Below are 13,841 nucleotides of genomic sequence, written 5' to 3' on the forward strand. Positions count from 1 at the left end.
GGACAGAACTACAGACTTGCCTCTTATTATAATCAGCCATCCCTCACCATCTATGAGTTACACACAAAAACGAGTAAAAATGACCAAAATTCACAAATTTGACCTTGAAGATGACCCCAGGTGGTGTTGAAAATTTTACTATTGAACTCGCCATCCTCAAAAACCCCCAATTTGATCCAGAGAACGTGTTTCTAGCCCTTCTAGAAGTCTTTTAGTCCAGACTCAAGTTAATCTTTCAGACTCAAGTTAAAAACCCCGAGGTCCTAACGTTCCAGTCCTTCCTTAAAGGAGTCTATGCACTAGAGATACAGGCCATGCAATTTACCCAATAACTTCCTTCTGGGATCTTACTAGAGATACAGACCATGCCATTTACCCAATAACTTCCTTCTGGGATCTTACTAGAGATACAGACCATGCAATTTACCCAATAACTTCCTTCTGGGATACTACTAGAGATACAGACCATGCAATTTACCCAATAACTTCCTTCTGGAATGTTACTAGAGATACAGACCATGCAATTTACCCAATAACTTCCTTTTAGGATCTTACTAGAGGTACAGGCCATGCAATTTACCCAATAACTCCCTTCTTGCATCATACTAGAGATACAGACCATGCAATTAACCCAACAACTTCCTTCTGGGATCTTACTAGAGATACAGACCATGCAATTTACCCAATAACTCCCTTCTGGGATCTTACTAGAGATACAGACCATGCAATTTACCCAATAACTTCCTTCTGGGATCTTACTAGAGGTACAGGCCATACAATTTACCCAGTAACTTCCTTCTGGGATCTTAGTAGAGATACAGACCATGCAATTTACCCAATAACTTCCTTATGGGATCTTAATAGAGATACAGACCATGCAATTAACCCAACAACTTCCTTCTGGGATCTTACTAGAGATACAGACCATGCAATTTACCCAATAACTCCCTTCAGGAATCTTACTAGAGGTACAGACCATGCAATTTACCTAATAACTTCCTTCTGGGATCTTATTAGAGATACAGACCATGCAATTTACCCAATAACTTCCTTATGGGATCTTAATAGAGATACAGGCCATGCAATTTACCTAATAACTTCCTTTTGGGATCTTACTAGAGATATAGACCATGCAATTTATCCAATAACTTCCTTTTGGGATCTTAATAGAGATACAGGCCATGCAATTTACCCAATAACTTCCTTATGGGATCTTAATAGAGATACAGACCATGCAATTTACCAAATAACTTCCTTTTGGGATCTTACTAGAGATACAGACCATGCAATTTATCCAATAACTTCCTTTTGGGATCTTAATAGAGATACAGGCCATGCAATTTACCCAATAACATCCTTCTGGGATCTTGCTAGAGATACAGACCATAGAATTTACCAAATAACTTCCTTCTGGGATCTTACTAGAGATACAGGCCATGCAATTTACCTAATAACTTTCTTATGGGATCTTACTAGAGATACAGACCATGCAATTTACCCAATATCTAAATTCTGGGATCTTATTAGAGATACAGGCCATACAGTTTACCCAAAAACCTCCTTCTGTGATCTTACTAGATCACCATATAATTTACACAATAACTTCCTTTTGGTATCTTGATAGAGATACAGGCCAAGCAATTTACCCAATAACTTCCTTCTGGGATCTTGCTAGAGATAAAAACCATACAATGTATCCAATAGGTAACTTCTGGTATCTTGGTAGTGTTGCAGGTCAAGTATTTCACCCACTAAATTCATTTAACTTTGATCTTGTTAATGTTGCAGGTCAAGAAATTTAACCAGTAACTTCCTTCCAAAACCTTCTAGTACATACCAAGCAGTTACAATATAATTTCTTTCTGGGATCCTGCATGTGCTGCAGGTCAAACAATTTACCCCACTAATGTCTTTCTTAAATCTTGCAAATGCTGCAGGTCAAGCAATTTACCCACAAACGTCCCTATGACATTTATTAGTTCTACATGTCGAGCAGTATACCAACTAATCTCTTGTATTTTTTTTCCAACTATCAAGTAATTTATTCAATAACTTTTTTTGGACTCTTGCAAGTGCTGCTGGTCGAGCAATTTACCCAATAATTTCTTTCTGGGATATTTATAGTGTTTTTCACAATCTTCCTAGTGCTGCAGGTCGAACAATTTATCCACAAAGTACTTTCTGGGATCTGGCTCTTCCTGCAGGTCAAGCAATTTACAAACTATTTCTTATTGTGATCTTACCAGTGCTGCAGGTCAAACATTTTACCCAGCTTCTTTCTGGAATTGTTAATGTGACAGGACAATCAATTTGCCCATTAACTTAATTCTCTGGATCTTACTAGTGCTGCATGCCAAGCAATTTACCCACGAATTTCTTTCTGGGATCAAACAATTATCCCCACTAATGACTTTTTGGGATCAGTTGACCCAACAACTACTTTCTGAATTTTTTTCTAATTATGCAGGTTAAATAGTTTACCCACAAACTTCTTTCTTGGATCTTGCAAGTGATACAGATCGACCAATATACCCTCTTAACTTGTTTCTGAGATCTTGCTGGAGCTGCAGGTCATGCAATTTCCTCACTAACTTTCTTGGATAATACTAGTCCTACAGGTCAAGCAGTTTACACACTAACTTGTAGGTCAAGTAATTTACCGATAACTTATTAATTTTTATGTGAAGTTGTCATTACTACAAGTAAAGCAATTTACCTACTCCTTTACTCCTTTCGGAGATCTTGTTAATGTGTAGGTTAATAAATATAACCACTGTCTTTTTTTTCTGAGATCCTTCGAGTGCTACAGGTCAAACTATTGACCCATTAACTTTTTTCAATCTTTCACTAAACTCTAATTCTAAAGACCCTGTATTGGAGATCATAGCCATTGAATAGTTAAATGATTCTACCTCATTCTACCTGCATACTCCTTTCTCATCATCTGTCTTTCTTCTATTTATCTTGAGCCCAACCTCGTGTGATATTTCATGCAGTCTGGTAAGCAAGCTTTGCAAATCCTGTGGTGTTCTGCTAACAAGGACAGCATCAGCATACTTTAGGTCTGCTAATTTCCTATTACCAATCCAGTCCAATCCTTTTCCACTATCTCTGACTGATTTATGCATTACAAAATCCATGAGGAGGATAAACAACATAGGTGACAACACATTCTCTTGTAGTACTCCGCAGTTCACTGGAAATTCATTTGATAAGACTCCAATAACATTAACTTTGCACCTGCTCTGCTCATAAACAGACTTAGATCAGGTAAACATATTCAAGACGAATTCCGTAGTTATGCAGAACTCTCCAGAAAATTGGCAGGTGCACACTATCAAAAGCTTTTCATAGTTTGCAAATGCATTCAAAAGTGGATTTCTATATTCTATGCATTGCTGTACATGTCTCAAAATGAAAATTTGGTCAGTGCAACCTCTACCTTGTCGTAATCCTGCTTGTTCATTTCTCGACTTTTTATCTATCTTTTTTTCTCCAGTATTCAGAATAAGCATACTATATATATTCATAACTGATAAAAGTGTTACGCCTCTAAAATTATTGCAGGCAATCAGGTATCCTTTCTTGCCATTTTCACCAACATTCCTAACTCCCATTCATCAGGTTTTGCTTTTTCAAGCCACATTCTACAAAATAATCTTGTAAGTAATGTATAGTCACTTCATTTTCAACCAGTATCATCTCGGCAGTTATTCCATCGTATCCAGGGCTTTCCTTATCTTGAGTTTTTTAATGATAGTTTCGACTTCAAACACACTGAAATTATTCATGGGCTTCAGGTATATCAATATAATTATTCCCTTCGTATCTCCTACTCATAACCTCACTAAATTGTTGTCTTTCTTCCTCTTCTGTTGTTATATCAGATCCATCTCTCTTTATGATGGGTATATGCGTCTTCTTATTTGCCCCAGTCGAGATTTCATTAATAGCCACTCCCTGAATTCATAGCTTTGTCAGCCTCATCTGCTTTGCTGTCTACATTTTCTCTCCTGCCATTTCTTTTCTTTTCTTTTGGTCTTACTATCAATACTGGAATATTTAGCTTTCTCTACCTTGAAATTTTCATTACTTCCTCGAAAACTTTCAACAATAATGTCTTTGCCTCCTTTTTATAGTATCCCAAGTATCATTTGATATCCATGGCTTTCGCCTTGTAACTGCTTGTCCCAAGACTTCACTTCCTACTGACTGATATATGTTCTTAATATCACACCATTATTGATTAATAGTGTTATCTTCTTTGTCCATAAACTGACTAAATCCATAGAGGCTAGATACATCAAAGGATGGCCAGCTGCTTGTGATGTGCAGTGCCTCTCTAACTTAGGCAAGGCACCCCTGCCGGACCATACTAATTCTAGCAAGATCAACCGCCAGGGTTCTGGAGTAAAAGCCGAAGTGACAGTTTGTCTATTGCCTTAAACCCAATACGTCACCCTTATGCTAGTGACTTCATCGAGATTTAGGGAGGCGTTTCCTCCACACCCAAAGCTCTCATTACTCCACCAGGTTGCTCATCTGCTTATAAGAGGTATAACTGTTGGCAAACAGATTGCTAAGATATACCGCCTAGCACGGTGAATAGGGTAAAAGAAATTTTCATATAAGCTAAGAATCTGGTTGGAAGACTTGTCTTTGTGTATACTGTTTGGTCTGTCTGGTTAATTAGTACTCACAAAATGAAAATGAATATGAATATCAGACTTAGTAAAAGAAGTCTTTGATATCATGGTCTGGAGCAATATATGTATTATTTAGACGACGAAAGAAAGCTATCTAGAAGGCTGAGGTGACTGATGCACTGTACGTATATATATATATATATATATATATATATATATATATATATATATATATATATATATATATATACTCTGCTTATTGAAAGGTATCGTAGCACAGTTCTGTATCCTATGCTACTTTGTTATATTAAGTTTAGCAATTCTCAGATTATGTTTGGTTACAATGTTCAATAGTTTTAGTTAATGCTCTGTTGCTATAAAAATTCTGCCTTACAACAATTACAGATGCCTAAATTATATGTTATGAAAGGTAGTTGTTATTGTAAGTTTTTCCTCTTGCCATTCACTGCTAACTATGCCCAATAAACAGGTTCAAGCGCTGTCTTGCCGCAGGCATGGACAAATCGCTCGTCATGACAGAGGAGGACAGGAAAGCTCTCATGTATCGAAAGATCGAGAGGAGAAGACAGATTGTATTAGAGCACCAGAGGCTCGGAGGTCCTTCCCAAGAAATCTGTTTCGACGCACAGCAGGAACCGGATAATGTCAATCAAACTGACGACAGGGAAGACTGCGGAAGACACTTGACTGAAGATGAAGTCATTGCCAATAAGTGTAGAATTGAATATCTCCAGAAGGTTCTCCGCAAGTGTCTATCCTTTCCGGAATTTCCGGAACTTTGCAGAGAAGGAGATCCAGACGTCATGGAGAATCTCTTCATTGTCTTTTGTAAAAATATAGGCAGATTCTTCGGTTCAGTTCCTGAATTCCGAGAGTTAGAACCTACTTACCAGGGGATCTTGTTAAAACCGGCCGTGGCTAAGGCCATCTTTATCTTGGGCTCTCACCAGTATGAACCCAGCAGCAATTCTTGGCCAAGAATACATTGGACCCCTTCTTGTAGGTTTCCCACCATTACTATGTCCACTATGAAAAATTTCATTGATGATGATGTTACAATGATGAAGTGGAAGGATTTCATCGAAAAATTCAGATTGTTTTTCATGGACGAAGTGGCGACTCTCTTAACTTTAGTCGTATCTCTCTTTGATTACAAAGATTCTAGCTTGGGTGAGATTCCTGACATATCCCATAGAAAAGAAATATATCTCAAGCTATATAGATTTTACTTGCAAAGCAATAAGTGCCAGGCTTCAGATACCACAGCTTATCTCTCATATCTGAAGAGTTCCTTGTTATACATCGAGGAACTGAAAGAATGTTTTCAAAACTCGACCACTGAAGAGAATAGGAGTGGTGCTCATAGCAATGATAGTATTTATGAATGTTCTCCTTCTTCGAGCTCCACTGGCGGTTACAGCATCCCAGTCAAAAGTGATCCTTTGGTGCAGGAAAGTGCCGACGGGTTTTCTTTTCATCCTGCAGTGAGCACAGAAGCAGAGGATCATCTCTCTAACGCTGGTGGGTCAACTACATTGATGCCCTTGTCTGTAAAAGATGAGAATGAATATAAGTTTTTTGATTATCTTTCTTTGTGACTTAAATTCCTTCGAGAAAGGGAAACTCCTTCTTTGGCTTTGGCACCTCATGCTTTCTGTAGTGAAATTCGAATACGTTTGAAAATAGCCGATAGAAAAGATTGCTGTAGTAATAGAGGTAGCAAAGAAGTTTCTGAGGGAGTAATATGCGCTTAGCATGAGACATTGAAACTTGATAATCAAATATGTAAGATCTCGCTGATCTTTATATACTAATGGATTGATTCTATTTACGTGAATCTCAAACATTAGTCTAACCCTCAAAGTGAAGTGAGGTACAGTTGGATACTGTAGTTCCTGGTACATGTGGCTAGAAAGTGATGCACCTTGTCACGCCCCTTTTTCGTAGTAAGTAATCAAACAGAGGCAGTGGACAGGGCTAAAGACAGGCACTGATCGCGCAGTAAAGGTGTGACTGGGTGCACTCTCTCAGTCTCCGACTGTACATATTCCTGTGAAGATATTTTTTCTACTTTGGAAGGAGTAGTAGAGTTTAATGGAATAGGTAAAAATTAATTATATTTGTTCCAATGGCAATAAATATGTATTTGGAGTTGTTTTTTTTCTGTTTGTCAGAAATTCGCTATTCTTGAGAAATTTTACCTATTCCTTTGCATTGCTGTGTAGAGATGGACTTGAACGCTATTTACCAAATATACTGTAACCCACAATATTAAAGCTTTATTATTGTTTTCAAATTAAATAGAACTTATATAAGAAATATACTTTTTATAACCTCATAAAATAGTTTTATTTTCCAGCCATTTGAAAGCTGCCAAATTTCAGTTATTAAAGAATATTTATTTCTAATTTATGATGGGTTTCTACCAATCGTTTCATGAGGTTTCTTTCCCAAACCTCTAGATTTCTTCCCTTCATGTTTAGAATGGTGATCGAGGAAAATTGAAATAGTTTCTCATATACCGTAGGTAGACACCTAATTATATACATATATATATGTATATATATATATATATATATATATATATATATATATATATATATATATATATATATATATATATATATATATATATATGTATATATGATGTATATGTGTATGTGTATATATATTTTTATATGGATGTATGTGTGCAGATGATATAGTTCTACATAGTGAATCATGGGATGAATAGGAAAAGATGATAGAAAATTTGAATGAAGAAAATAGAAATGTAGGATTGAAAATGAATTTTAGTAAAACTAAGATAATGTTCAATGAAAGTGCAGATAGAATAAATAAGGGTTATGGACGAACCTCTAGAGAGTAGAGATTATTAATGAGTATGCATGCTTAGGACAGACTTGGCGTTTTCCCAGGTCATGAGGCTGTAATTAAAAAGGCTAAGCTTGGGAGAGCTTTTGGTAATCAAAATGAGATTATGAAAATAAAATGCCACTTTCTCTAAAAAGAAAAGTATTTAATCAGGTGGCCCTACCAGTATTATGTATCAGCTAGTTACAACTCGAAAGACCTATAGAAAGAATAATGGTGGGAACAACACTAAGAGATGATATAAGAGTAACATGGATACGAGAGCAAACTAGAGGATAGTCTAACAATATTTAAGAAAAGGAAATGGACATGACAGGATAGGTAATAGATGGACAAGAAGAGTAACTAAATGGGTCCCTAGAGATTGCAAATGAAGCAAGGGAAGGAAGAGTCGACAGCGGATTGTCGAACTAAGAAAATTTGCGGGAGGACTGGCATGTAAAAGACCATAAACAGATGCGTGAGCAAGGACATGTCTGAGGCTTTTGTCCGATGATGATGATAATGAAGTCAGCCCTCCATATTCCCCGGGGGGGGGGGGGGGACAGACTATATTACATTTTTTTAACGAGGCGCATTTGCAGTGACTCGTAGGCGTGTCCGTTTAGGTCGAAAAAGTTTCCTGCTATCTGATTGGTTAGAATGATCTTATCCAACCAATCAGCGAGCGGGAAGCTTTTACGAGCTAAAAGGTCACCCCTGCGAGTCGGTGCAAATCTGCCCCACTAAAAAGAATTGACTATAGGCCCAAAGATCGAGAATCTACGAATGGTTGCTGCCCTAGAGTGTGTCAACTAATTACTAATCAACTCGCTTACCATTCCCTACAGGTGTGGTTGATTAACACACTAGGTAGCGCGCTGAACTGTACTATATTGTTTTGACGTGATTTTTATCATGGTATTCTAGTTCATACTAAATTACTTTAAAGAGGTAATTGCATATTATTAACACAACTTTCTGAAATAATAATACCAATTCCTTAATATCGGAAGAGGGTCTGCCCCTCTCTTTTGTTCTTCTCCTGTAATTCTCTTTCTCCTTATTTCCTTAATCTTTCCCATCCCGAGTACCTGCATTTGAGCTATAAATTGGATTTCATCCAGGGGTACTCTTCCTTTCCCCATATTCCCCACTTCCCTATTATTATTATTATTTAAAACACAGTTTCAGTACAAGGTAAGATCACTCCTAACACCAGAGGTTATTGCCGCTATGTATAAGTAACAACAAAATACTCGTTTACATGTAACCACCGGAAATTGAAAATATATGTTTTAATGAAGCACAGTTGTCGTTTCAAAAATCAATTTATTTTTTTATAGAATGCATAATATCTTTAATTGGTCTGAGCTGACGATATGGTTTCTAATACAGTATATTAATGGCAGTACACTATTTTTAGTTCTTTTTCAATGAATATTTGAATGTTTATCCTACCATAAGGGAAATAAAGATAAAAATGACGTAAACCATCATTTACATTTACGAAGTTCTAGCAGTAAAACTTTTGACACATTATGTCGCCTTCAGGGTTCTGTTCATTGAAAATGAAGTGTTTGCCAATACATAAAGTACATGAATTGTAGGGAGACCCTGTCAAGACCAGTCTAGCTTAACTCTCTCTCTCTCTCTCTCTCTCTCTCTCTCTCTCTCTCTCTCTCTCTCTCTCTCTCTCTCTCTCTCAAAAATCCTTCTTACATGTACGTAAATTAACACCCAATCTTTACATTAAATTTCGATTATATCCAATCAATCCATTTCCCTTCTTTTCATCGTTTTTATCTAATTGTATTGAGATTAATTTCCTTTTGATAATAATTAATTCCTTCTTGCATAATAAATAAATCCAGGTAATAAAGTTTGTATATGTAAATAAAATGATAAAAAGACTTCAAGAGTGTGATTAAATTACTGAAGTAGAATTCTCCTTGTATTACAACGAAGGATACCTGTTCTTAAAGCAGTTACATTAAATATTAATGTAAAGGAATATTTTTCCTCTCTTATTTCTTAACGGGAAAATATATATTTTGAAAATTAAATCTTCATAAACATAGCGAAAGATAACAACAGGAAATATGTCCGTCCATAATTTCCAGTCCCGTGGAATGTGAGAGTTATCGTGCGATCAAAAAAAAAAAGAAAAAAAGAAAAAAAAGTTGGGACCTCTTTGAGTGATTTACGATCTAAAGAATGGTGGGGGAGAAAGGTGCCATATAAACAAATGCAAATATGAGCATAGATGTTCAAGGTGCCAGATAAACAAATGCAAATTTTATCTTAGATGTCAAGTTGCCATATAAACAAATGCAAGTATGAGCATAGATATTCAAGGTGCCAGACAAACAAATGCAAATTTTATCTTAGATGTTCAAGTTGCCATATAAACAAATGCAAATATGAGCATAGATGTTCAAGGTGCCAGATAAACAAATGCAAATTTTATCTTAGATGTTCAAGTTGCCATATAAACAAATGCAAATATGAGCATAGATGTTCAAGGTGCCAGATAAACAAATGCAAATTTTATCTTAGATGTTCAAGTTGCCATATAAACAAATGCAAATATGAGCATAGATATTCAAGGTGCCAGACAAACAAATGCAAATTTTATCGTAGATATTCAAGTTGCCAGATAAGCAAATGCAAATATGAGCATAGATATTCAAGGTGCCAGATAAACAAATGCAAATTTTATCGTAGATGAGAATAACAGATAGTAGATGGACATTAAGAATATCAGAATGGGTCCCTAGATATTGCAAAAGAAGCAGAGGTGGAAGAAAAGACGATGGATTGATGAACTAAAAATTTACCGGTTTGCATTCATGATTTAAATAGAGAAGGGAAAGAAGTTAATTTTACAATTTATATTACCAAAATTGATGAATATCTGCGTATGACACAAGTCTTTTGAATCTTTGTTGGCAACAGCCTACTGGAATTCAGGATTACAAAACAAACGTTGAACTATAGACAACCTCAATCTCTCTCTTACAAGCCATTATAATTGCTCTAAGTATGACAAGAGTTCATGAAAAATCATTGTTCCTTTTATTCCAGAATTAACTAGTATTTGCATAAAATATATTGATTAAATGTACATACGATTTTTTTTCTTATTTGAAATTTCTCTACTTGATCTTTTAAATTCTTTGTGGTTACTTTTCCAGTCTCTCTCTCTCTCTCTCTCTCTCTCTCTCTCTCTCTCTCTCCTCTCTCTCTCTCTCTCTCCTCTCTCTCTCTCTCTCTCAATATATATATACATATATATATATATATATACATATATATATATACATACATATATATATATATATATATATATATATATATATATATATATAAATATATATATATATATATATATATATATATATATATATATATATATTATATATATATATATATATATATATATATATATATACTGTATATGTAAGGAACTGAATGGTGATTAAATATGTTGCAATGCACCAAATAGTGTAGGCCTACAATGTTTAAAAAAGAAAAAAAAACCGTAATTTTAATCGGAAATTTACCCTAAAAATCTACTGTTCTCAGTCGTATTTAGGTAAGATAAAGGCGACCTTAATTTTACCTTACTTTGTTATCATCTTTTACGGGTTGGGGACCGTAATATATCCGTTTTTAAAACGGTGAAAATCCTGGAATAAATGTTGCCAGGCATGTACCGTTTTTTTAATGAAAATTTTTAAGTGTACCCACTATTTTATTAGCATTCATTTACAGTTAATTGCTTATTTCCTCCAAAATTTTTAACGCTTATTTTTCTCTCCGAAACACCTCCGCAATAAATTCTTGATTAACCATGGCTGAAACCTGGAAGCGAACAACGCATACCCCCTCAGGAACTGATGAAAAATGGTGTAATCTTTGATGAAGACACACGAAATCACAGTGGTTATTTAAAACATGTTTCAACGCCTTCCGGCTACGGCAGCAGGTGGGGGCTTCTCCCTCCAACAGTGTGGCCATATGTATACCTCCTGTTTCAAATTACCTTGGGAACTTCTTCCCTGTGACCTCCACGCTCGTCGCCTCCGGTGTGACCGAAACTTTAAGAAGAAATTATGAAAGACAACAATTGTCCATTCTATAAGGAAATACTGAATCCATTATTATTATTATCATCTATGGTTATTATTTGTTTTTCTCAATTTTATTATAATTTCTTTAACAGTTTTTTATTTCAATTTTTATATTTTTCATTCATGTCATTATTTGAATATTTGATGATTGTTTGTCTTTATTTTTTCATGGGGAATGTCCCCTGGATCCACTGGTATATATATATATATATATATATATATATATATATATATATATATATATATATATATATATATATGTGTGTGTGTGTGTGTATTTTTTTCTTTTTTTTTTACATGTTTTTGTGCTTATGTGTGTTACGACTAGAGTGCTGGCTTTCAATTTGGACACCAACACCCTCGGATTTTCATTTTCAGTCCTCCACTTATTGTAATTCTTTTGTAACTCCTCCCATGATTCCCTAATTAGGAAAATAATATTCATGCCGAGCATTTTATGTACGGAGTTATGAAATAATTTGAAATTATCAACTTTTAAGGGAGATTCAAGTTTAATTTATCAATTTATCAATACATGAGTCGACATAATGAAGATCCAGTCGGGTTTTCTGTAACCTTCATTCGGCCGTTAAACACCCGCTGCATTTATTGTTGTTTTCAGCAATTTATCAATACATGAGTCGACATAATGAAGATGCAATAGGCTTTTCTGTAACCTTCATTCGACCCTTGAACACCCGCAGCATTTATCGTTGTTTTCGCGTGTCTCGTCACTCCTATTTTAGTCGAATGTCATGACGTCATCGCCAGTAGAATAACATCATTAGATCAAAGAACACACCCCGCAAACTAGCAGTAATCTACCACAGACTAAGGTTAGGGTACCCCTGCTCATGGGAAATCATCAACCCTGAGGGTAGGCAATGCAAGTACTGCGAAGCTGTTCCGGCACTCCCACTAGAGCATTACCTCTGCCACTGCCCAGAAACCACAAATCTAAAACAAAACCTCAGCCAAGGAGTGCCGCATACTGCAGAACAGGTGACTGCCCACATTCTCAAAAACATAGAAACGCTTGCAGGTTTTCTGCGATCTTACCCCCCACCTAGGTAAGAAGATAGTCTCTCCCAGCCTATGCAGAGATCAACTTTCAACCACCCTTAGCCCTCTTCTCCTTGGTTAAGGCTTCCCCCCGCCCTTTTTTGCCATCTAACGCAAATCACTCCTCTCTTCTCCCAGCCCCTCTAACTCACTGGGACTAAGCTCTATAACCTTTCACCCTTAAAACTTCATCTCAACTCTTTGGCCCTCAACAGGACCTAAACACTGGGTCTCTTGACCCTGCCTGCTTGAAGCAGGCATTCATATAAGAAAAATCTTTTCGACGCTATCCCTGGCATGCCAGAGGCATACCCAGTGACACCAGGCAAGCAGTAATAAGTACTTATGCTTAAAACTACTTCTTTCCCCTCCCACTGAGAACCCTTCCCTCCTCTCCCAGTCTCTCTAACTTACTGGGACTAAACTCTTTAATCTTTCACCCTTGAGCCTAATCTCATCACTTTGGCCCTAAACACTTGGTCTCTTGACCCTGCCTGCCTAAAGCAGGCATTTCTATAAGTAAAGTCGTTTGACGCCGCCCCTGGCCTGCCAGGGGCTTAATCAGTGCTGGCCCTTGGGCTGAGCAAGCTCGCAACATGTTGCGAAATCTAAATTGACCTTTGCAAGCAGCAATAAGTACTTACACTTGAAACTGCTTCTTTCTTCTCCCACTGGAAATCCCCCTTTCCTCTCCCAGACTCTCCTACTCACTAGGACACTCTGCTTTACAGCTTTTCCCCTACCACTATAAAACCTCTCTTCTCGCCTGTAACTAGGGAAATATATAATATATATATGTATATATATATATATCTATATATATATCTATATATATATATATATATATATATACATATATATATATATATATATATATATATATATATATATATATATATATATATATATAGATATATATATATATATATATAAAGTATGGAGACAGGAGCAATTACTCAAGCATAAACATATTGGAGTAGGGAGACGCGTTCTGTTTTTTCATCCATTTATTTGCGCCGACGTTTCGTATCAGTTTGATACATTTTCCAGGCTGAAACGATTACAAATCAATTGTGTATAAGTAAAAAGATACACACAACGTTTACCAACACCAAAAATAAAA

The 13,841-nt window shown here is 36.0% G+C and overlaps 1 protein-coding gene across 3 annotated transcripts in view; it reads left to right on the top strand.

Annotated features, from left to right (window-relative positions):
- The window catches only part of LOC137642051 (thyroid hormone receptor alpha-like), a 202,215-nt gene extending 195,238 nt beyond the window's left edge, over positions 1-6,977 (top strand). The window contains exon 3 of one of the 3 annotated variants that reach the window (XM_068374616.1): positions 5,137-6,977. In XM_068374616.1, the coding sequence (XP_068230717.1) occupies positions 5,137-6,265 (1,129 nt within the window). In that variant the 3' untranslated portion in view covers positions 6,266-6,977. The remainder of the gene's footprint in view (positions 1-5,136) is intronic. The other 2 variants (XM_068374614.1, XM_068374615.1) reach the window with 2 other exon arrangements.
- The last annotated feature ends 6,864 nt before the right edge of the window (positions 6,978-13,841 follow it).

Source organism: Palaemon carinicauda, chromosome 6, assembly GCF_036898095.1.
Source record: "Palaemon carinicauda isolate YSFRI2023 chromosome 6, ASM3689809v2, whole genome shotgun sequence".
In the NCBI taxonomy this organism is placed as follows: domain Eukaryota; kingdom Metazoa; phylum Arthropoda; class Malacostraca; order Decapoda; family Palaemonidae; genus Palaemon; species Palaemon carinicauda.